Raw genomic sequence first — 24,455 nt, 5'->3', positions numbered from 1 at the left:
CAGGTTGTTTGCCCAGGTCTCAGAGCCCGTGGAACAGCAACACTGGACTGGTGTCTGGCCTGGGGCCTTCAGACTCCTCACCACCTTCTCCTTTTCCTCTCCATCTCTGCTGGAGATGGGGTAACCAGAAGCAAGGACTCACATGAAAGAGGAAGTCAAATGCCTTGGTGGTGACTTGGCTCTGGTTTTGGAGGTAAAGTTCTATGCCTTCATTCTGCATCTCATTTTGTTTTCAATCTTAGCGATTCCTTGTAATAACTTATTGACTCTTCACCAATCCTAGTTTACCTTTGGCTTAATTTTTCCAGCTGACGTAGAATATATTACTCCTTTGTAAATTATATCAGTTAGCTATTCTTAGTCTTTAGTGAATGCGTCTTAGGTGAGAGTAATTAGAAATGCGTATTTAGCACACAAGGGATAATTTTCTCTTTTGCAGCTGTGCATTAGGAAAAATAAAGAGCATCTGCGGGACTATAAGGTTTCCATTTATAATAGGGACTTGCTCTCCCTGAGGCGAGAAGCTGTAATCTTCTGAGAGCCCTGCGTATCAGTGCCGAAGGTGTTGCTTTCGTCATGTATGTATTCCGTCCGCAGCATTTACCCACCACCTCCGTTGGGCAGCTTGCCAGGCTCTGTGCTGCGCCCTGGGGGCACCGTTGTGCCCTGGAGAAACGCTCATGGGTGGGGCTCGAGAGTTAAACAGGTTATAATGCCAATTTTTACAGTGGTGTCATGGCTGTCTGTTAGCACGGTCTTCAAAGTTGGGCAGGTTTGGAACCAAATTCTGCCACTGAAGTTGTGGGATTCGTTGGGCAAGTTGCACATCCAAGCCACGGTTTCTTTACTGGACCATGAGAGGCTGTGGGGGAACAGTGGCTGAGGGTGATTGATGTCTTGGGATTGACTGCCTAAGTAGGATGTCATATCCTAGCCCATTGTGATTATTTTTCTGTTTCTGATCGTCATTGTTCAGTTGCTTCTGGACCAGCACAGTGTCTGGCACAGGGGGGGCACCCAGCAAATGTTTGTCCAGTAGTCGAGGGGTGTGGCTTTTCCTTGGCCTGCTATGAAGCAGAGGAAAGAGGGGATGGCACTGGGGTCATCCTTGGCTTGACCATCTACCTTGGCACGTCTTCAGGGCGAGTACCAAGGTTTGAGGGCGCCTAGCTGACACCCTGCTGGCACAATGATCTGAGTTTAGAACAACTGCCAGGTATGGGCAGGAATGGGGGGTCTGCTTACCACAGGGTGTGGCTGGAGTCTGACCTGGCTATAGGCAGACCTCATGGTAGAATTCCTTGTACCCAGGCAGTCATGGACAGGCCACACATGGGGCAGGCTCTAGGACTCGGGGCAGGCTGGCAGGGCCACTGGAGGAGAGAGGCAAGGGCTAGGGCCCATGTGACCATGCTTTCCCCATTCACTAATTAGGGAACTTGCCTATATTGCCCATTTCCATTGCAGTGGTTCTGAAAGTGTGGTGCCTGGACCAGCAGCTTCAGGAACCTGGACTCTTCTTAGAAATGCACATTCTCAGGCCCCTCACTGACCCGTACATCAGAAACACTGGCGTTGGCCCAGCGATCTGGATGTCCAAACAAGCTCCCCTGGTGACCCTACTGCAGGCTGGAGGGCAGAGCCGCTCCTGCGAGAGATGTGCTGTGAATGAATCTCAAGGGTTATGCCACTGCCCCATCTGGCCTCAGGGTGGTCGGCTGGGGTTTGGGGTAGCCGGGGCGAAGGGACTGTGCCGGGAAGGTCCTTCCCATGGAAGCAGGAAGAATGGAGAACAAGGTTTATCCCTGAAGGTGAGAGGTCTGGGACGTGTTCCTTCTTGCTCTTTAAGCCTCATCTTCCTCACCTGGAAAATGGGAATATGGGCTCTTTTCTATAGGATGACTTTGAGGCTTAAACCACAAGATGATTAAAGAAAACTGAATTTAGTGTACAAGAGATGTTTGTTGAGAGGTAGCTTCCTTTCTTTACCCTCTTTTCCAATTGGCCTATGTGGGATATTCTGGAAACTATAAAAAGTGGAAGAGCTTATAGACTAGAAGGAGAAATTCTAGATGCTGGATTCAGCCTTTCTTACTGCACATAGAAGCCAACAGAGGGTTTAGAACAGCGTTTCTCACCAAGTCCTAGCACCTTAATCTTCATCAGGGAGGCAGAGTGGGACAGCTGATGTCCATGGAGGAGACGGGACAATCAGGGAGGCAGAGTGGGGACAGCTGATGTCCATGGAGGAGACGGGACAATCAGGGAGGCAGAGTGGGGACAGCTGATGTCCATGGAGGAGACGGGACAATCAGGGAGGCACAGTCGGGGACGGCTGATGTCCATAGAGGAGACGGGGACAATCAGGGAGGCAGAGTGGGGGACAGCTGATGTCCATGGAGGAGACGGGACAGGCGGGCCCTGGCTCTGGTTCTGCTAGTCGAGCTGAAAAACAGTTCAGTAGGGAAGTTATTACATTGGTTCCCATGTGAAGACAAAGGGACTGAGTCCCTGAGATGGGAGCCGTTCATCTAAGGCTGCCCAGTGAGAAGGAGCCCGGAGGCACAACTGCTGGCTCAGCAGACAGAAAGTTTCTGTTTTCTGTGTAAATAAGGAGGTTTGCTGGCATGAGAAAGAAGCAAAGACCACAGACTAGAAGAGTCAGTGAATAACTGAGAAGATCAGCAGGAGGAAATTCAGTCAGGAGCAGCCCCGTGCTGGGAAGGCAAGCGCAGCTGAGGGAGGTCAGCTAGGCTCCCTAAAGACTGGGTGTCCTGGGGTAAACTCTGGGACCTTGGCCGAGTCCCAGTTATCTCAGCTGAAAAAGTAGGGAACTAATGTCCATGCCTTGGTCTTTCTCAGGAAGATCAGGAATCTTCTTTTTTTTTTTTAATTAATTTATTATTATTATTATACTTTAAGTTCTAGGGTACATGTGCATAACGTGCAGGTTTGTTACATATGTATACTTGTGCCATGTTGGTGTGCTGCACCCATCAACTCATCAGCACCCCTCAACTCGTCATTTACATCAGGTATAACTCCCAATGCCATCCCTCCCCCCTCCCCCCTCCCCTTGATAGGCCCCGGTGTGTGATGTTCCCCTTCCCGAGTCCAAGTGATCTCATTGTTCAGTTCCCACCTATGAGTGAGAACATGCGGTGTTTGGTTTTCTGTTCTTGTGATAGGAATCTTCTATAAAAAGCAGCACTTTGGGAGGCCGAGACGGGTGGATCACGAGGTCAGGAGATCGAGACCATCCTGGCTAACATGGTGAAACCCCGTCTCTACTAAAAATACAAAAAATTAGTTGGGTGTGATGGCACGTGCCTGTAGTCCCAGCTACTCGGGAGGCCGAGGCAGGAGAATGGCGTGAACCTGGGAGGCGGAGCTTGCAGTGAGCCGAGATCCGGCCATTGCACTCCAGCCTGGGCGACAGAGCAAGACTCCGTCTCAAAAAAAAAAAAAAAAAAAAAAAGGCAGCCGGAACCATCCTTGGAGCATGCCTGTGCTCAGCAAGGTGGCTGCGTCCTTTACACATTTTCAGTGATTGTTTTAAAGTCAAAGACTCTAGAAGACTTGATTTGTTAGTATTTCCCCCAACATTTTATTTTGAAATATCTCTGCTATGAAGTTGAAAAAATTGTATACTGATCATCTATATCCATTTTTAGTTTTTCTCTACTTTTTCTCTCTGTGTATGTTTGTACACACACATGCGTGCGTGCGTGTGCGTGCACACACACACTCACACTCTTGGGCCACCAATTGAAAGTAAGTTGCAGACTTTATATTATTTCTCTCCTTAAATAATTTTTACATGCCTCCTAAGAACGATACTTTCCTAAATAACCATTGTCACACCCATGAACTTTGACATTAGTACAATAGTGTTATGTCGTCAACGTTCCATATTCAAACTGCCCCAGTTGTCCTGAATATTGATTTGTTATGCTTCTTTCATTGATAAGAAGCTATAATAGATTTTTGTTTTTGTTTTTTTGAGACAATCTTGCTCTGTCGCCCAGGCTGGAGTACAGTGGTGCAATCTTGGCTTACTGCAACCTCCACCCCTGGGTTCAAGTGATTCTCCTGCCTCAGCCTCCTGAATAGCTGGGATTACAGATACACGCCACCACGCCCAGCTAATTTTTGTATTTTTAGTAGAGATGAGATTTCGCCATGTTGGTCAGGCTGGTCTTGAACTCCTGACCTCAAGTGATCTGCCCGCCTTGGCCTCCCAAAATGCTGGGATTATAGGCATGAACCACTGCGTTTGTCCCAGAAGCTGGAATTAGATTAGATTTAGATGTCATGTTGAGGCCCAGGATGGTGTGATTGCCGTGAGGGCGAGCAAGGCACAAGCGTTCTCCCCATCCGCTGCAGAAGGGGTTGGGTGATGGGCAGGGCTAGGGTGGAACACAGGCCTTGGCCTTGAATTCAGGGGTATGGTCTGTTGACTGTTGGATCTTGGGCTTCCCAGTTGAAAAACAAAGTTACTGACTTGATTCTTAGCCTCTGTTTAATTCTCACTTTCTGTGGAAAAAATCATTTAATCTTTAATGTTGGGAGGGAGTACTTGCAAAGTCGCTCAGTTTACCTTGCTGTGCAGGTGTACACTGTTTGAACACCTGTACTGATAGCTCATTGTTTCACAGGCCTCTAATCATTTGGACACTTCACTATATATGTGTATATTTTTTCCCTGCCAGGTACAGTATGTTGATGTTATTGATTATACAGGATTCTCCTAATCTCCCTTCTTCATGGGTTCAGGGATAGAAACTCTCAGAGAGAGGAGATTCAGAGTGTCTTGTGGGTAGGGCTGGGTCAGGGAGCTCCAGTGGCTGAGGGCTTGTTTTCCTCTTCTGCTATTGCAAGACATGTTGGGCCTGGTCATTCTTGGAGGTCACCGGGACCATGAGGTCCACCATTTATACTTGGATATTACCTCGACTAAGTAGTTGTCAAAGGTAAATGCCAGCCTCAGCATCAAATGTTTCCGTCTTTCCATGGACAGCTCTATTGAATGTTTCCACCTTTCCGTGGACATCTCTATTGAATGTTTCCACCTTTCCGTGGACATCTCTATTGAATGGTTCCACCTTTCCATGGACATCTCTTGACTGTTTCCCCCTTTTCATGGACATCTCTATTGCACTTTACTCGCGCCTCCCCATGGCTCAGGACACCTTCCAAGGAGTCCTTTAGTGATTGCATCACCACCTTCTTGAGGTCATCATAATTGGCTTCCTCTCGACAGTAGGTCATATCCCTGAATGATGTGTGTTGGGATGGCGACATAGAAAGCTTGCCAGTGTGCTCCTGTGAAGCTCAGAGATGACCTTGCCACTTGATCACTGACCTTGGCAGTGTCTGTGGATGTCGGATTATGTTGTGAGCAAGGCCATCACGTTTGCCTTTGTTAGAGGGGCAGTCTCCTGGGAAGCAGTGTTGGTGTGCACTGTGGTCGTGAGTACCTCCACTAGGCCATGATTGTTGTGGATAGTCTTGGCTGGGGGGCTTGGGTGGTGAGTAGTTGGTGGTGGGCTGGGCAGTGCTGACAGTCTCGAGGGAGTTTTCATGTTTCTCATTACATACATGTGTCTATCAGCAGTGGACGAAGGAAGAGATAGTGACTCCTTTGGTTCCCTTCAGGTGAGTCTCAAATTTCTTAAGGCAGCTATAGACTCCTCCACATAGTCAGTATTAGAATTGCTCCATTTGGTCTTGGTGGGGTCTCGCCCCTGGGAGATGGATATGGGTTTTCCCTTGATCACAAGCCTCCCGTATGCAGCCCTGGCCGTCCCTTTAGAGTTGTGGAGTCATACTAGAACACGCACACCGTGTAATTGTTCAGCAAAGAGATCGATGAAAAGGGCAATGGAAAGATCATGGCTGGCCACTGACAAGTTGTCCAGGGTTGAAAGTAGCCCTGGTGATCAGGTGCCTCACACAGCCCAACCCACATGCTCTGACCGTCACCATCAGTTCTTAGGGATATCGCTAGCACCGTAGCAGGAAGGCAGCTACCTAGTGAAGAGAGTGGGCTGGAGAGCGTCCAGCTGCGCCTTCCACAGACGCTCATACATCAAGTTTTTTATCAAAACATTGAAGTGAAAATCGAAGAAGAAGTAGTCAAGTGTACTCCATGGCTTAATGACTAGAACACAGGCTTTGAATTTAAATACAGCTGGCATTTAAACTATTTATTTGTTGTGCACATTAAATCATTCAGTGTTTAAGTTTTCTTACCTATAAAAAGTGGGTAATAATTATATATTATGTTTTTTAAAATCACACAATCCAGGGAAGCACTGAGTATACTGGAAAATCCTCCCACTGTTTATCTGATATATTTACAGCTTCCAAACGTAAACCTGGCTCCTTACTCCAACCTCATTAATAAGAAAGTGTCCTCTGTGAATCAAGCCTTTCTTATTCTTGTAGCTCTCTTGGGTGAGGCCATAATTGCATCTCTACCATTTGAGTAAATGAACTTCATGTTTATAGTCCTGGTTAATAGGGCACGTGGCCCCATGCCTATCAGAGAGGCTGTGGACAGTAAAAGTGGATTTGATGGTGCTTCCAGACTCTGAGGCTAGAATGTTATTGGCACCTTAATGAAGGTACGGAAGCGTAGGGCTAATGACATCAAAGACGGACTGGCTACCACAGATTTAACACCGGATGGGATCTTATAGATCATTCCACATTGACCTGAGGATTTGACAATGCAGGATGGGCCCCTTCTCACTCCGTTCCTTCTCCGGCTCTGTACTGAGCTCCCCGTGAGTTACAGGTACCAGGGTGTGAGGATGAAATGCTGGGTGCTGTGTCTCGGGGACACACAGTCTAGCAGGGACACAGAGCCATCTGAAGCTGTGACTTGCGTCCTGTGGAGGCTCCGAGGAGGGCCTCTCATCAAGCCCTGCTAATGGGAACCATCTAAGCACGTGGATTAGACAGACTCAGCAGATATTGGCACATCTGGCTTCCTACCAAGACCTCTGTGCTCAGCTGCCTCTCTCCCTTTGTGGTGTTTTTGCTTTGACCTTACCCTGGCCGCCGTCATGCCTGACACTGGGTGTTGTTGCATCAGGAGAGGCCGCCTCCCTCTGGATCAGTTGCTGTGTGCTCTGCTTCTGTCTCACCACTTGATTGCCATCTAGACAGCGGTGTGGGTGGAGCCAGGGCCACCTGTCCATCCACACACACCTTGTGTCAACGCATTGTTTGCTGAAGGTGTTTTCCAGATGTGCTGTTGCTGACCTGTGATGCACAGGACATAGCTTATTTGTTCCCCACAATACTGTCATCTCCACTCTCTAGAGTGAGGGGCCTGGTCCTACTCATCGTCCTGACTTGAAGGCCAGCTTGGGATGCAGCCTCAGGGGTGTCAGGCCACGTTCCAGGTGCTGGAGGCCCGTGTGGCCCTGCCCATGGAGCATGAGTGAGCAGAGGAGAACAAGAGAATGCCGGAACCAACACCTGTGGAATCCTTGCCCTTGGCCAGGCACTGTGGCGAATCTCCTTCTCATTCAATTCTCACAGCAGTCCTGTGCTGTCCTTTTTATTCTCCACTTCTCACATGATGAAAATACACTTTGGTGGGATGGAGACATGGAGGAGATGTCTGGTGACACAGAGGCCAGAGAGAGTGTGTCTAAGCTGAGGGCAGGGAAGGGAGTCCCAGAGGGAGTGTCTTAGTCTTCTGGAATAAGGACTAGGAATTTCCTAGTTGGAGAGAGTGGGTAAGGACATTCATTTCAGGCACACAGGTGTGAAACAATATAGCTTTCAGCAACTTTTCCACCATGCAGCACGAGGGAAGTTCTGGGGGGGGTGCATGTGTGTGTATGTGTTGGAGGTGTGTGTTGGGTGTGTGTGTGTGTCTGTGTGTGTGTTGAGTGTGTGTGGGATGTGTGTGTTGGGTGTGTGGTGTGTGTGTACATGTGTGGGGTGTGTCTGTGTGTGTATTGCGTGTATGTGGTATGTGTGTCTGTATATGTGTGTGGCGTGCGTTTGTGTGTGTGTGTGTGCATGTCTGTGTGTGTGTGTATTGGGTGTGTGTGTGTGTTGAGTGTGGGATGTGTGTGTTGGGTGTGTGTGTCTGTGTGGTGTGTGTGTACATGTGTAGGGTGTGTCTGTGTGTGTGTGTATAGCGTGTGTGTGGTATGTGTGTCTGTATATGTGTGTGGCGTGCGTTTGTGTGTGTGTGTGTGTGTGGTATGTGTGTCTGTACATGTGTGTGGCGTGCGTGTGTGTGGCGTGCATGTGTGTGTGTGTAGGGGGGAGGGGATATGTGTTTGACCTGAGACAGGAGGAGGAGTAGAGGTCTGATGTGGAAGGACTGCGAGCGGCTGTGCTGAGATCTGAACTATAGCTGGGTGATTGGGGCCAGTGATGGTTATCTGTAGGGACAGATGTGGAAATTTGTTCCTTTATTCTTGGCTCTACTGATGAATTCATTTGTTCCAAGTATCTTATCTTCCTTTCTCACTGTTGAATACTGATTGAGTAATAATAATATTAGCTGGTACTTACAGCACTCTTTCCAAACGCCAGGCACTGTTCTCGGTGTTTTTAAAACTAACTGGTTTTGTCTTCCTGATAACCCACACGCAAAAGCTGCTGCCTGAAGAGATCAGATCGCTCCCTCAGGGGCCCGGGCAGGAAAGACGATGGCGTATGAGTGCGGGCAGCCTGCTTTCAGAGCGGGCGCTGCTGACTGTTTTATTCTTTGCTGCTTAATGTAAAATGCATTTTGTAAAAATTTGAAATACGTCACATGACAAGTGTTTATCAGCAAGAGGGCTGAAAGACTGTATGATAAACTAATGTGATGGTCACACACTGGGGCCTGTCGGGGGCTGGGGCGCATTAGGAGAAATACCTAATGTAGGTGACAGGATGGGTGCAGCAAACTACCATGGCATGTGTATACCTATGTAACAAAACTGCATGTTCTGCACATGTGCCCCAGAAATTAAACTATAATTAAAATATAAACAACGTGATAGTGATGATTTGTTTCCGTAAACACACACGCAGCAGCCTATCTTCCGAGGCACCCCAGGCATCAGGCGAGGGTCGCTCTGCTAGCTCCTGCGCGCTCTCTGGACAGATGGGCTCCCTGCTCTGAGCTCTGCAGCGTCTCCCTGTGAGCCACGTCTCTTCAGCCTGACTTCTCCCCACTCAGGATTCGTGTGTCACGCTGTCATCACTTCGATGTCCTTGGGAATCTCACACTTACTGTGTCCTAAATCAAAGTCGTGGATCTTCGCACCACACCCTGTCCTCTTGCTCCTCTCCCACTCTCCCCGACTTCAGTAACTGGTAGTGCCTTCTTCTCGTTTCTTTGGTCGAGAATCTAATCTTGAAGAGAACCGTGGCTCCCCTTTTCCCTTCCCACTCAGCGTACAGTTGGTCAGCTCTGATGTCTTTATTGGCAGCATGCGTGCAGAGGCCGAGCATCAGTGTTCACTCCGTGCAGAGGCCGAGCATCAGTGTTCACTCCGTGCAGAGGCCGAGCATCAGTGTTCACTCCGTGCAGAGGCCGAGCATCAGTGTTCACTCCGTGCAGGGGCCGAGCATCAGTGTTCACTCCGTGCAGGGGCCGAGCATCAGTGTTCACTCCGTGCAGGGGCCGAGCATCAGTGTTCACTCCGTGCAGGGGCCGAGCATCAGTGTTCACTCCGTGCAGGGGCCGAGCATCAGTGTTCACTCCGTGCAGGGGCCGAGCATCAGTGTTCACTCCGTGCAGGGGCCGAGCATCAGTGTTCACTCCGTGCAGGGGCCGAGCATCAGTGTTCACTCCGTGCAGGGGCCGAGCATCAGTGTTCACTCCGTGCAGGGGCCGAGCATCAGTGTTCACTCCGTGCAGGGGCCGAGCATCAGTGTTCACTCCGTGCAGGGGCCGAGCATCAGTGTTCACTCCGTGCAGGGGCCGAGCATCAGTGTTCACTCCGTGCAGGGGCCGAGCATCAGTGTTCACTCCGTGCAGGGGCCGAGCATCAGTGTTCACTCCGTGCAGGGGCCGAGCATCAGTGTTCACTCCGTGCAGGGGCCGAGCATCAGTGTTCACTCCGTGCAGGGGCCGAGCATCAGTGTTCACTCCGTGCAGGGGCCGAGCATCAGTGTTCACTCCGTGCAGGGGCCGAGCATCAGTGTTCACTCCGTGCAGGGGCCGAGCATCAGTGTTCACTCCGTGCAGGGGCCGAGCATCAGTGTTCACTCCGTGCAGGGGCCGAGCATCAGTGTTCACTCCGTGCAGGGGCCGAGCATCAGTGTTCACTCCGTGCAGGGGCCGACCATCAGTGTTCACTCCGTGCAGGGGCCGAGCATCAGTGTTCACTCTGTGCCACCTCCTGAACGCGCCCCCGTCAGTCTTCACCTGGCAGTGACTTATCTGCTAGCTTGGCACCTCCTCTGTAGCCTTGTCCCCTGTCTGTCTGCCACATTACAGCCAGAGTGTTCTTTTTTTTCTTTTTTTTTTTTTTTTTTTTTTTAAAAGAAGTCGTTGAGGTCATGCCTTTAGCTAAAAAGTCTTTGAAGGCTTCCCAGCTCCTTCGGAGCACAGGCGTGGGTCCTTTCTGAGCCTGGTGTGCCTGTGTGGTCTGGCTCCGGCTGCCTCTGCTCTCTCCGCAGCCCCACCACGTGGCCCCTCGTAGCCAGTGTTTGTCCAGTGATGGGTGTGCTGGGCATTCAGTTCTGCTGTATAGCCCAGTCATGTGGAAAGGGCCACTGGAGATTAATTGGTCCAAGTCCATATTTCACAGACGGGAAAGTTGATGCCAAGAAAGGAAAAGTGACTTTCTCGAGTCTACACCTAGGCTTGAAGGGGAGCCGTGACCAGACTCCAGGATTCTCCTGCAGGGGTTCTCAGTTTACCGCCTTGCCTGGTGTTGGCGGTGGGCTCACGTGGAGCAAGGCATTGAAAGACACTTCTTCAGGCCAATTCCTGGTGAAGTCACAATGCCCCTTCCTGTATCAGTGGCCTTCAATGTGGTTAGCGCCTGGCAATTGTGGCTTTTGGGCTCAGACGCACCTGAGCTCTGTGGTTTACTAGCTACGGGAGCTGGAGCAGTGTACCTTACCTTGCCGAGCGACAGTTGCTCTTCAAGGCCTTCCTGTCGGATAGGATGGGGAAGTCCCGAGAGAGACCCAATGTGTGCAGCTCCCAGCATTCTGTCTGGCAGGAGCCGGCCATCCAACACACACTGGTTGTTAGGGTTGCTTCTTGCTGACCTGCTAGCAGTTTCTAGCCCTCTGCAGTTACTTAGTTTGGCATCCTTGCTGTGGGTCCCCATCAACTTCCCCATGCGTAACACCTTAGTGTCTCCTCTCGAGTTGATTTCAGTCATACAGCTTTGGAAGGATATAGCATTCCTTTCTCTAAGCCAGAAGTCTGTTGAAGTGCCTGGCTCTCAAGTACATTTCTAGAATATTGAAGATCAGCAGTATTTAAAAGTCCACATCTTATGGCCAGAGAGTGTTTCTCATAACTAAATGAGTACAAATGGAAAATGTCCTAATTGCTTGTGGCTTGTAACAGTGAATTAATATAAGGACAATTCTGCTGATTCCTAACAAATCTCTGCTGTCTACTTTTATGCTGATTGTATTTCAGTTTTACTAAATTTATTAAAATCATCCCTTCCACAGTTTACCCTCCTCCAGCTGTGTATACAGGAGGAGAAAAACTGTAAGCATCTTGAATGCACCATTTAGCACCAAGTCCAGGGCAGCCTCATGGTGTGGCATCTGTGAAACTGGTCTTCCTTTGGGAAGCCAGGCCTACTTCTTCAGGGCAGTGCCAGCTTTCTGCTCACAGTCTCATTCTTTGTCTCCTTAGCTTTTCTCTGAAAGACAGCATAGGGCTGCTGGAAGAGCAGGACCTTCGGACTCAGGCCTGGCTTTGAGCTTTGTGGCAAGGCTATTTCTTGCCCTAAGCTTTCAATAGTAGTGAGCTTTTTAGGTAGTAACACCTGTGTAGCATTGTGGTAGGACTTAAAGTTCCTGAAGTGCTGCTCACAGTGCCTGGAGCACAGTATGAGCCTACTGAGTGTCAGCTTTCTCCTTTCTCTGAGATTCGTTGTGAAGATGCTGTCGTTCGGTTAAACGGAATGCATGTGGGGCACCTGCTCTTCCAGACACCTAGGTGTGGAACATGGTCCCTGCCCACAGGGAGCTTTTATTCTGTTGAAGGATCCAAGCACTTGTGCTGCAGTGTGGTAAGTCAGAGGCAGGCAAAGTGCTCTCTGCTGTTTATTGAGGAGGTGCAGCCAGCCTGGGCTTTGCAGGATCACAGAGACTCCCTAGGTGATGTGAGTTGTCCACAGAAACCTAATAACCAAGGAAGAATTTGTCAGTGGGAAGAGGGTAGGGTGGAGAGGTGGGGGAAATCTTTGTAAAGCCAGGTTATGGAGTCTGGAAAAAACACGTTTATTAATAAGACTATCCATCCATCCATTTAATGGACATTGATACATAGTTAATACATAAATCATCTTCAAATGTAATTCTACTTAGCAAGCATTTATTAAATAGTTGCTTTGTGGCAAGTCCTGTGTTGGGTACAAACACACACTTGAGAAAATTAACAAAGCCAAAAATTAATTATTTCAAAATATTAATAAAGTTGATAATTCCCTAGCAGGTGTGTCAACAAAAGAGAGAAACACTATTAACATCTGGAATGAAAGAGGGACATACTATGGATCTTACAGACATGAAAAGGTTAATAAGAGAACATAATGGGCCAGGCGCAGTGGCTCGGGCCTGTAATCCCAGCACTTTGGGAGGCCAAAGCAGGTGGATCACGTGAGGTCAGGAGTTCAAGACCAGCGTGACCAAAGTGGTGAAACCACGTCTCTACTAAAAATGCAAAAATTAACAGGATATGGTGGCACACCCCTGTAATCCCAGCTACTCAGGAGGCTGAGGCAGGAGAATCGGTTGAACCAAGGAGGTGGAGGTTGCAATAAGCTCAGATCGCGTCCCTGCACTCCAGTCTGGGTGACAGAGCGAGACTCTGTCTCAAAAGAAAAAGAACATTATGAAGAGTTGTGTTTCAGTACGTTTGACAACTTGGATGGAATGGACAAATTTTGTGTTCTAACTTTTTTGAGATTTCCCTGGATGAAAATTTATCTTAAATGAAAATTTTTTCCTTTGCTGTTTAGTGCTTTTTGTGTCTTCTGTGAGATATCTTTTCCTATCCCAAGACTGCAAAGATATTCCATGTCTTCTTCTAGACATTCTAGGTGTTACATGTTTAGATGTATGACCCACCTCAAAATAATGTGTGGTGAATGCCGAGGTTTATTTGTTTCTACACATTTGTCCAGTTGCTCCACCATTGTTTGTAGAAAAGGTAAATTTTATCATTGAATTGCCTTAGCTTTTGGTAAAAAATAAATTACCTGTGTCAGTGTGGGTTTATTTTTGGAATCTTTATTCTCATCTATTGATTTACTAGTCCTGGCCAGTGCAATAGTCCAAGAAAGAAAATTTAAAAGGCATAGATTTTGGAAATGAAGAAGCAAAACTGTCTTTATCTGCCGACATGATTTTGTACAAGGGGTAATCTCCTTAGTGTAGAAAACCTCCCAGGAATCTGGACGAAAAAGACAGGTCAACTAAAAAAACAGGGAAATGATATGAATGTGTAATTTATGAAAAACGCATGAAAATGCACCAAGTTTATGGAAAGGTGTTCAACTTTTCTAATAATGAGAGAAATGTAAAATGAAACTACATTGAGATTCTTCACCTGTCAGACTGTCAAAAAGCCAAAAGTTGAACAATAGACCTTATTTTCAAGGCTTTGAGAAAAGAAGTGCTCCCTCAAGCGTAGCTGTTAACATGTGAAATGGGTAGTATCCATTAAAATGACAAGATTTGCTTTTTGACCCAGAAATCTCCCTTGAAAAATATATCTTTCAGAAATATCTTCATATATAGAAAGTGACTTATGTTTATGGTTATTTATTATAACATTATTCATAACAAAATATTGAAAACAACCAAAAATCCAATATATAGGGGACTGTTTAAATAGGCTATAGCATATCTGTTCCATGGAATGGCACACATGTCTACAAATAACCTGCAAAGAATATTCTATAAAGGATGCTCTGTCTGTACTAAGTAAACATTTTCAGGATCTATTAAGTGAAAGTTAACAAACCATAAGGCATACAAAGGTGGACAGCATGTGTAATTTATTTATTGCAAGGTGATGCTAGGTGGAGGAGGATGGTGGGGAGGAAAAAGGTTTTACATTTGTATTTTCTTGTATCTGTATAAATAAATCTATGTAAATACATGTGGACACATTAAAGAAAACTAATAAAAGTGGTTGTAGGGGATGGGAGAGGACAGTGGTCTGGACGTGGTGACAGAGGTGGGAGCAAACCATCTCAGCACCGACCATTTTATATCACTTACATTTTAAACGATCGACTACACTTCTTATTGACAAAGTATGTAACTCCAGGTGTGATGGGTGCTCTAGCAGTGTAGAAGCAGAGTGTCCATGTGGTATATGTTAGAGAGTGGCAGAGTTTCTTTGGAGATGCCGGAAAGGCTTCTCAGAGAAGGTGAAATTTGGCTGGAGTGTAAGTGCAGGTAGGATGTAGCAGCCCTCTGCACTGCTGTGGTCTATGGCGTTGGGCTCATCACCCGGGCAGTTAGGTTGGGGGTCCCAGGTTCTGTCTGGCCTCGACTCTCTGACTCAGTGCTCTCCTTAGTACCCTAAACCAGACTTTCAACTTGGTCTTCTAGCAGTCCCTAGACATACCCCCTCCTCTGGACCTTGTGTCCTAACTCTTCTCAGTCACCATGGGACTCCTGGGCCTCTTGGCTGGAAACTGTTTTGATGGCTGCTGTTGTTCAAACCCACGCCTGCACTGCTGTGGATGGATCACTTAATTTGTAGTTACTTGGCATCTTTAAGGCATCATTAACACTGAAGAAAGACTTTGGCTGAAAGTGCTAATTAACTGGAAAGTAATGGTATGGCTTTCATTTGTGAGTTTCATTGACCTTAAGTAAACCGTTGTGCTGGCCTCTTGAGGAATGAGCCCCAGCCTTTGGTCTTCAATGTTTGACTTATTAAGTGGATCACATCACAGCTATTAATTTTATGTCATATTATAGAAACAGAGCAGAAGGAAATCTGTGGTGATAGGTTCAACTGAGGTCTTTAAATCTTAGAGATCTACTTCATATACATTTAAATTGGCTGACATACATATGAGGGTGATTGTTTTTCTCTGACAATAGTCTTAGTTATATTGGAAGTTGTGGAACATTAGGAAAATAAGAATAACTGTTCATATAAGAGCTGGTCAAAACCTCAGGCAACATCTGGCATGACCCTCAGGTTTTAAGGGGAAACTGAGTACTAGAAAAGTGATGTGACTTCTCCCAGGTCATGTGAAGCTTTAATTATAGTGAATAATAACCTCACTGCTGTTTCTTCTGATGCAGAACCCGGGACTCTTAAGTCTCCATCTGAAGCCTCTTCGAGGGCCTCACATTCGCCCTTAGACATGGCCAGTCCCACATCAACGTGGCCCACACTGTGACTTGGAGTCTTTAATAATGTTTACAAGTGATTGTATGCCTATTAATGGTCAGGATCAATTTCAAAAATCAACTTTACTGAGTGTAATTTGCATTCTATAAAATGCAGCCTCATTGACCATACAGTTTGATGAATTGTGACAAATATATACCGCATGTAACCACCACCACCACCGCCACCATCACCACCACCACCACCATCAAGATATAGAATATTTTTATTGCCCTCCATGGTTTCTCTGACCCCTTTGCAGCTAACCATCTCCTGCCCCTAACTCCAGGCAACTACTGATCTCCTTCTTGCTACCAAAGGCTGAGCTTTTCTAGTATCTCATATACATACAAGCAGTGGTATGCACTCTTGTGCGTCTGGCTTCTTTCTTTCAGAATAAGGTGTTTTGGGTTCTTCCATGTTGTGTATGTGTGAGTAATATGCTCCATTCTTTTGCAGAGTAGTATTTCATTTTATGAATTTACTACAATTTGTTCGGTCACCTACCTCATGTTGGACATGGAGGTTATTTCCAGTTTGGTATTATTATGAATAAAGCCTCCGTGGACATTTACATACATGTTTTGTGTAGATACGTGTTTTTATTTTTCTTGGTAGGAGTTGCTTTGCTGAGTAATATGTTAATTATAGGTTTAAGCTTAGGAGGATTTACCTAGCTATTTTTTCAAGAGGATTTTACTATTTTATAGTACCACCAGCAATTTCTGAGAGTTCCAGTAGATTTCTTGGTATGTTTTTGGCACATGATTATGTTGTCTGCAAACAAAGACAGTTTTACCTCTTCCTTTCCAACATGTATGCCCTTCGTTTCTTGACTTATTGAACTTGCTAGGATCTCAAATACAATGCTTATAAAAATTATTACAGCTACATCTTTGCCTTAATCTGGATTTTAGGTGCAAAACATTCCATTGCTTATCATTAAGTAGATTTTGACTGTAGGTTTTTCTTTTTTTTTTCTTTTTTTTTTTTTTTTTTTTTTTTAAGATGGAGTCTCGCTCTGTCGCCCAGCCCAGGCTGGAGTGCAGTGGCGCGATCTCGGCTCACTGCAAGCTCCGCCTCCCGGGTTCACGCCATTCTCCTGCCTCAGCCTCCCGAGTAGCTGGGACTACAGGCGCCCACAACCGCGCCCGGCTAATTTTTTGTATTTTTAGTAGAGACGGGGTTTCACCGTGGTCTCGATCTCCTGACCTTGTGATCCGCCCGCCTCGGCCTCCCAAAGTACTGGGATTACAGGCGTGAGCCACCGCGCCCGGCCGACTGTAGGTTTTTCATGGGTGTATTTCATAGAATGAGGATGTTCCTTTCTGTGCCTAGTTTGCTGAGAACTTTTAAAAAACTATAAATGGGTTTTGAATTTTGTCAACTATTGTTTCTGAAGCTGTTGATCATTCGGCTTTTCTTTTTGTTGCCTGCCAATAGCCTATTAGTATGGTAAATGACATTGATTTTTGAAGATTAAACCAACCTTGTGCTATTGATGGCCATGATGTATTACCCATTTTACGTTTTACTGAACTTGATTCATTAGTACTCTAAAAATAATTTTTACATTTAAATTCATGAGGGATATAGGCCTCATGAATAGTTTTCTTGGAAGTTTTCTATCTGATTTTGATATTTGAGTAATATTGGTCTCATAAAAAGATTGGGAAAGTTTTCTCCTTTTTTCTAACGGCTAAAAATGTTTATTATATAAAATTGATATTCTTTCTAATTTAAATGTTTGTTTGAATTCAGCTGAGAGACCATCTGAGCTTGGAGTTTCTTTTGGGAGTATATTCCTGTTTGCTCGTTTGTTTGTTTTTGGAAACAGAGTCTTGCTGACACCCAGGCTGGAGTAAAGTGGTGTGATCTTGGCTCACTGCAACCTCCGCTTCCCGGGTTCAAATGATTCTCATTCCTTAGCCTCCTGAGTAGCTGTGATTACAGGCCTGCTCCACTAAGCCCAGCTGATTTGTGTACTTTTTGTAGAGTTGGGCTTTCGCCACATTGGCCAGGCTATCTCAGTCTCTTGGGCTCAAGTGATCTGCCTCCGCTCAGACTCCCAAACTGCTGGGATTTCAGGCATGAGCCACCATGCCTGGCCATCTTTTGGAAGTATATTCTTGATTATGAATCCAATGTCTTCAATTGGCATGAGGCTCTTCAGATTTTCTGTTTCTCCTTGATTCCTTTTGGTAATGTGTGACCATTTTATGTAAGTTGTTGCATCTATTGGCACAAAATTGTTGACACTCTTCCCTGATTGTCTTTTTAATGTCTGTAGGATTTGTACCGATAATCATTTTCATTCCTGATGTTGGTGATTTGTTTTTCTCTTCTCTTTTTCCTTGATCAACTCAACTTAGAGGATTGTCACATTTATTGATACTTTCAAGAAGTAGGTTTAAGGATAGTTGGGTTTTTTTCTGTTATGTATCCATTTTCAATTTGATAATTGTCCAATCCTGTCTTTCTTACTGGTTTGTTGTTCCTTCCTCTACAACTCCTACCCACCTGGCACATGTAGTCATTTTTCCTCCTGTATTCTCATATATCGTAATACACTTATCCATGACACAGCATGTCACAGTTTACTCAGAGGCCTCAAGGCTTGTTTCTTTTACTAGAGTCAGCTGCGCCAAGGGTGGCACTGTGCCTTCTTCCTCTCAGGTGCCATAGTCCCTGCGACATAGTAGACAGGGTTAGTGAGTGAATTATTACATGGGTGAATGAATGCTATTCTAAACAGTTTGCCTGAATGGCAAGAGAGTGGGCTGTGCAGGTACATTGCTCTGCATTCAGTTCCTGCCTGTGCTGCTTCCTGGGTGCTCTGAGCCTCATTGATGAAAACAGCGCTTCCCTTCTGGGGCTCTCATGACCGTTGCAGTTGGGGGCGTAGATCACTCAGTGCCGCACTTGGCGTGGAGTAGGTGCCTTTAATACAAGGTACCCACTGACTGGCCTTTCATGTTAGCTGGAATACTAAGTTATGTGCCTAGAAAATAAACATTTTGGTTGTAGTCCCTTGTTTATGAATGATTTCTGTAATAGTCTTCTGTCAAAGCAAGGATTGAAAAATACTCTCAGACAGGAACGTCTTACGAAGTCTCTTGGATTGAGGAAAAGGGCTTGGACATCCTGTGTCTTTCCACTTCCCAGCTCCCCTTATGCTCTGATTATTCTGATTATTAATAAGACCCCCCCCACACACACACGACCTTATATATAATATTCTAATTTTAAAAGACTGAGGAGGCTTTTTTTTTAATTTCTGGTTTTTGTTTTTATCTCAAAGAAGTAAGGCAGTGACACTGAACTTCAGAAAACCTTTTGATGTGGTTAGGCTCTGTGTCCCCACCCAAATCTTATCTTGAATTGTAATCCCCATAATCCCCACATGTCCAGGGAGGGACTGGTGGGAGGTGATTGGATTATGGGGGCGGTATCCCCCGTGCTATTCTCATGATAGTGAGTTCTCATGAGATCTGATGGTTTTATAAGTGTTTGACTGTTCCTCCTTCACACACTCGCTCACTTTCTCCTGCTGCCATGTAAGACATGCTTCTTCCCCTTCTGCCATGACTCTACGTTTCCTGAGGCCTCCCCCGCTGTGCGGAACTGTGAGTCAGTTAAACATCTTTTCTTTATAAATTACCCAGTCTCGGGCAGTTCTTTACAGCAGTGTGAGAATGGACTAATACACCTTTTCTGTGCTTGATTTTGTTAAATTAGATACTGCTCCTCATAATTCTATCTTTTTTGTGGTTTTCTACAGAGTAAAGAAACAGTGAATTCCCAGAAAGTAGAAACACAGACTATTTCTTCTTGGTGATGTGCTACTTTGACAGTTGTCTATGTGTATTTTTTGTTCATTCCCCAGGTGATTTCTTTTACATCACTCTCTGTAGGTGACTTTTAAGTTAACCTTAAAAAAAAAAACCAAAAAGCCAGTGTGACATTTGTTGTTACTTCACAGATTTTGGCTTTTCACAGCCATTACTGGGAGTTTGTTGATTTCCATGACCACTGTGCCTGCAGTTTGAGGAAGATGCTGCATACATGTTAGGCAGTTGGTTAGTTGGTTGGCTTCATTTATTTATTATTTAATTTATTCATACATTGACTCACTCAGCATTTACTGAGCTTTCTGAGATCAGGGACTACATCTTCTTCATCTTGTACTGAGCACAGAGCCCTGCACTTAGAAGATACCCAGGAAGTGTTAGAAAAGATGAATGAAAAAATAGATCAAACAGGTGAAAGTCAGTTGAACTCTGAAAGTTTTGACAGAAAGACTTATTGAGTATGTGTGTGTGTCGAGACTCACCTTCTGCTGATGACAAGGGCAATTTAAGAGGTCTAAGACACGTTCACAAGAAATCAGCAACGCTTTGGAGATGACAGGGTGGTGCTTGGGAGTAAGGGGAATGAAAAAAGGATTTGGGATTTTGGTGAGGCCAAAATATGATACTTGAATATTTTTAAAAATCTGTATTTTACTGAGCCATTTGTAAGTAAGGGGAAGGGGTGGCTTTATTTGGGCTGTCGAGGAGGAATATTTACATAGGTGGGGAGAATCAGTGAAGGTATTTCTCTGGCAGTACAGATATTGAAGGGAACCTGTCAATATGTAGTCATGAAAGACACCTTGAGGAGTGGTGAGAGGGGATTTGGAATAGTGAGCTTTTAAAATGAGACTTGAAGGACTCAAATAGAAATTTCTCCAAAGAAGATACATAAATGGACCATGAGCACGTAAAAAGATGCTCAACATTACTAGTCACCAGAGAAATGCAAATCAAAACCACAGTGAGATATCCCTTCATGCCCCTTAGGATGGCCGTTATCACAAAAACAGAAAATAGCAAATGTGTGGTAAGGATGTGGGAAAATAGGAGCCCTGTGCACTACTGGCGGGAATGTAAAATGGTGCAGCCACTGTGCAAAACAATATGGTGGCTCCTCAAAAAGGTACATACAGAATACCCACACGATTCAGAAATTCCACTTCTGGGCATATACCCCAAAGAACTGAAAGCAGGGTCACGGCATTGTCCAACCAGAGCAGCTCTGTTCACAAGAGCCAAGGGGTAGGGGCAACCCAGGTGCCCACTGACAGATGAATGGATGAGTAAGAGGCAGTGCATACATGTAACGGAATATTACTCAGTCTTTAAAAAGAGGAAATTCTGACCCATGATTCAACACGGATGAATCTCAAGGATATGATGCTGAGTGAAATCCGCCACTCACAAACGGACAAGTACTGTAGGATTCCACTCATGCAAGGTGCCTAGAGTGTCAAATTCAAGAAGACAAAAAGTAGCATGGTGGGTGCCAGGGCCTAGGGGAAGGGAGACCATATTTAATAGGTTCAGAGGGTCAGTTTGGGAAGATTCAAAAGTTCTGGGGATGGAAATGGATGATGGAGATGGTTGATAAACAGAATGAATGTGTTTAACACCACTGAACTGTGTACTTAGAATTGTTAAAATGGTAACTTTCATGTTATGCATTCTTTGCCACTTTACAAGAATATAAAACAAAACCTAGAAGAAGCGGGACTGAAACTAGTTTCTCCGATTCTAAGCCATGTTGCCTCAGGGTGTCAGATGGGTACGTTGCGGGGGAGAAAGGAATTTATTTAATGAGCGACTTCTTGTTCTGTCACTGTGTTTCCTCATCACATCTGCACTCTAGTGAGATACGTATTAATGATTGTCCCTATTTAACAGTTGAGAAGCTTTGATTTTTTTTGGGGGGGGGGGTTTTGCTTATGCTTTTGGTGTCATATCTGTGAAACCTTTGCCTAATCCAAGGTCATGAAGATTTGTTCCTATGTTTTCCTCTGGGTTTTATCTGCAAATCTTTGATGTAAAGGTCCACATAGTAAGTATTTTAAGCTTTGCCAGTCGCATATGGTCGCTGTTGCATATTCTTCTCTGGTTTTGTTTTGTTTTGTTTTACAAGCTTTAAAAAAATGTAAAAACTGTTCTTAGCTCTCAGGCCACACAAAAACAGGCGGTGGCCAGATGTGGCCCATGGGCCGGATCTGCTGTTTGCTGCTTCCGGACGGTCCTGGGGAAGGCGGGGTCCTTCAGTCCAGAGGCAAACCTGGTTGAACTTCTTGTTTCTATGGTTACTTTGGGTGCCCCCCAGGCTCCACAGTCCCCTGATGTTACCCTGTACTCGGGGATGCAGAGAAGCTGTAATGTTCCCCTTCCATCCCCAGCCATCCTGTGTGCAGCACCACCCCCACTGGGGGGGTCTCCGCATACCTCTGTTCCTTGCCTCTCACTGGGTGCCACTGGGCCCCAGCAGGAGCACATGGGCAGTCCCCGCTGTGCAGCACCCTGCCCCTCCTGGAATGCCTCAGTTGCCCTGTGAAGTCATCCCTTGGATGGATTCCAGGAAGCATCCTGAATGTGGAGTTTGTCAGCTTTTACTCACTGTCAGCCCAAGTGACCCTACCTTCTGGATAGAAGCACCCCCACCCCGCCTGTCACCTCATTTTATGTTGAAATGGTGCTCACACAACATTTTATGTTGAAATGATGCTCTCTCCAAAATGCCGTGTTAGGCCAGGCGTGGTGGCTCACGCCTGTAATCCGAGCACTTTGGGAGGCTGAGGCGGGTGGATCACCTGAGGTCAGGAGTTTGAGACCAGCCTGGCAAACATGGTGAAACCCCATCTCTACTAAAATACAAAAATTAGCCGGGCGTTGTGGCATGCGTCTGTAATCCCTCGGAGGCTGAGGCAGGAGAACTGCTTGAACCTGGGAGGCGGAGGTTACAGTAAGCCAATTTCATGCCACTGCCTCCTGCCTGGGCGACAGAGTGAGACTCCATCTCCAAAAAAATAAAATAAAATAAAATAAAATAAAGCTGTATTTAACCACAGAGTAAGTTTTGGAAGCCCTTTCCGTTTGCATGTACAGGCTGAGAATTGTGTACACTCTGGGGCATTACAGGAAAGACAGTGCCCGCCAGGGGTGTAAGATGGTGCCCGCCGGGGGTGTGAGTCGGTGCCCGCTGGGGGTGTGAGTCGGTGCCCGCCAGGGATGTAAGACAGTGCCCGCGGGGGATGTGAGTCGGCCAATGCTGATGACTTGACTAGTTGGGATTATCTTCAGACTCTTCCTAAGCAAAGCCGCTTGCCTCCTGGTGGATCAAACTAGAGAGTTACTAACATGTGTATGTGTTTTTGTTTTTTTTTTTTCCCAACATCTTGTAGACCCTGGAAGCTATCCTGAATTTCAAATACTCTGGAGGCCCGGGCCACACTGAAGGATATTACAGGAACCTCTCCCTGGGGCTGCATATAGAAGTCGAGCCGTCTGTATTTTTCACCCGAGTCAGTACTCTCCCAGCAACCAGGTAAATGTCTTACTGCCACACAGCAGTCTTGTTCTAGAGTCTCAGCAGCACTGCGTTTAGAATCCTGACCTCAGTGTGTTTTTGTCCTGCCTCCCATTGGATCTGTGCCATTGCCAAGTTGCTTAGCCTCTCTGGGATGTAGGCTTTTCATTAGGAAACCAGGTGTTACATGAGAACTGCCTCTCAGGTGGTCGTAAGTGAGTGGGCTTTACATATCATGCCATGCCATAATAATAATGCTGATGATTGCAGCATTCCTGTGTGTGGTTCTCACTGTGCACACACACTTCCCGCTCAGCCTGGCATGGCTCCATTCTGGCTTGCTTCTCCTGTGAGTGGGGGCTCAGTGGATAGCACATGTCTTAGGAACTCCTGGACAAGTCCAGCATCTCTTCTGCATCACTCCCGGCATCCCCGTAGGATGGGCACTTTGTGGAGCTCCCAGCCATCTGGGCCTCAGGTCATTTCTGACTAGGAGGCCCTTCTCATACAAAGGCTTTCTCTCCTGCCTACTTTCCAGACCTAGTCTTCCTTCAGGGAGAAAGAAATTGGACAGTTTGTACACTTGAAACCCAGAGGTGGCAAGAGATACTCAGGGTATTCTTTTCTGAGTTAGGAGAATGACCGTTTCTCACCAAAACTTTTCCTTCTGGCAAAGTTGGAGTAGCGGAATCTGGAAGCTGGAGGTGGAACTGAGTCTCCCATTCCTGCCACAGTGCCAGCATCCTTTGGGAAGCAGGTGCTCTTCACCTCTGAGCTCGTCCCGGTGTTCCTGTCCAGCTAGGTCTTGCTTATCTGAGTAGCGTGGGCTGGATGGGTATTATTTAAATGCTTACCTGTCTGTCCTCGAATGGGGAGGCAGAGGGATCCCATGCAGCCCCTCCTCCTCCAGGGCCCTGTGTGCTGCAGCGTAAGATAGCATGTTGTTGTCCATGTTAATGTTGGCATAAAATCCCTTGAAAATGATACAGCTCTAAATAATAAGTGTGATTTTAGTTTATAGGAAAGACTGTTTTTCTTCCCAACCATTGGAGAATGCCTTCAGCAAGAATTAATGGTTTAGCTGGGCCTTTTAGCGTCTTATTTCACCATCTGTCACTTTTTCAGTCCTCAGAGTAAGAGCCTTCCCTGCCAAGACTCACCTCTGTTTTGAATTTGTATAAAGCATTAAAGCTCTTGCCCCTGGGGAAGGCTTGGCCAGGACGGCTGTGGATGTTAGCGTATTTCAGGCCCTTTCTGAGCATTCCATTTGCTCCATCATGAACCTGGTGTGTGTTTCTTTCTCATCCCCTCATCTCCTGCTGCCGTTACCCATATAAATAATTCTTGGAAGTGGCACAGGTTGTCACCGAGTTCGTCTTTTCTTTTCCCCCTATTGATATCTGGCTTTCACGTCATGACCCCTGCAGTTCTAAATGACAGTTGAAGATGAGAAAAATGCTGCCGTGTGGTTTGCTGCACACACAGGTTTGGAAGCGTGGGTGGA

General features: G+C 46.2%; 1 protein-coding gene across 11 annotated transcripts in view; it reads left to right on the top strand.

Annotated features, from left to right (window-relative positions):
- The window catches only part of TRAPPC9 (trafficking protein particle complex subunit 9), a 726,907-nt gene that overhangs the window by 414,481 nt on the left and 287,971 nt on the right, over window positions 1–24,455 (top strand). For all 11 annotated transcript variants that reach the window (XM_045399285.2, XM_065519669.1, XM_073999513.1 and 8 more), the window contains one exon: window positions 22,827–22,969. In XM_045399285.2, the coding sequence (XP_045255220.1) occupies window positions 22,827–22,969 (143 nt within the window). The remainder of the gene's footprint in view (window positions 1–22,826; window positions 22,970–24,455) is intronic.

Source organism: Macaca fascicularis, chromosome 8 (genome assembly GCF_037993035.2).
Source record: "Macaca fascicularis isolate 582-1 chromosome 8, T2T-MFA8v1.1".
NCBI classification, from domain to species: domain Eukaryota; kingdom Metazoa; phylum Chordata; class Mammalia; order Primates; family Cercopithecidae; genus Macaca; species Macaca fascicularis.
This window is presented reverse-complemented; position numbering and strand designations above follow the sequence as displayed.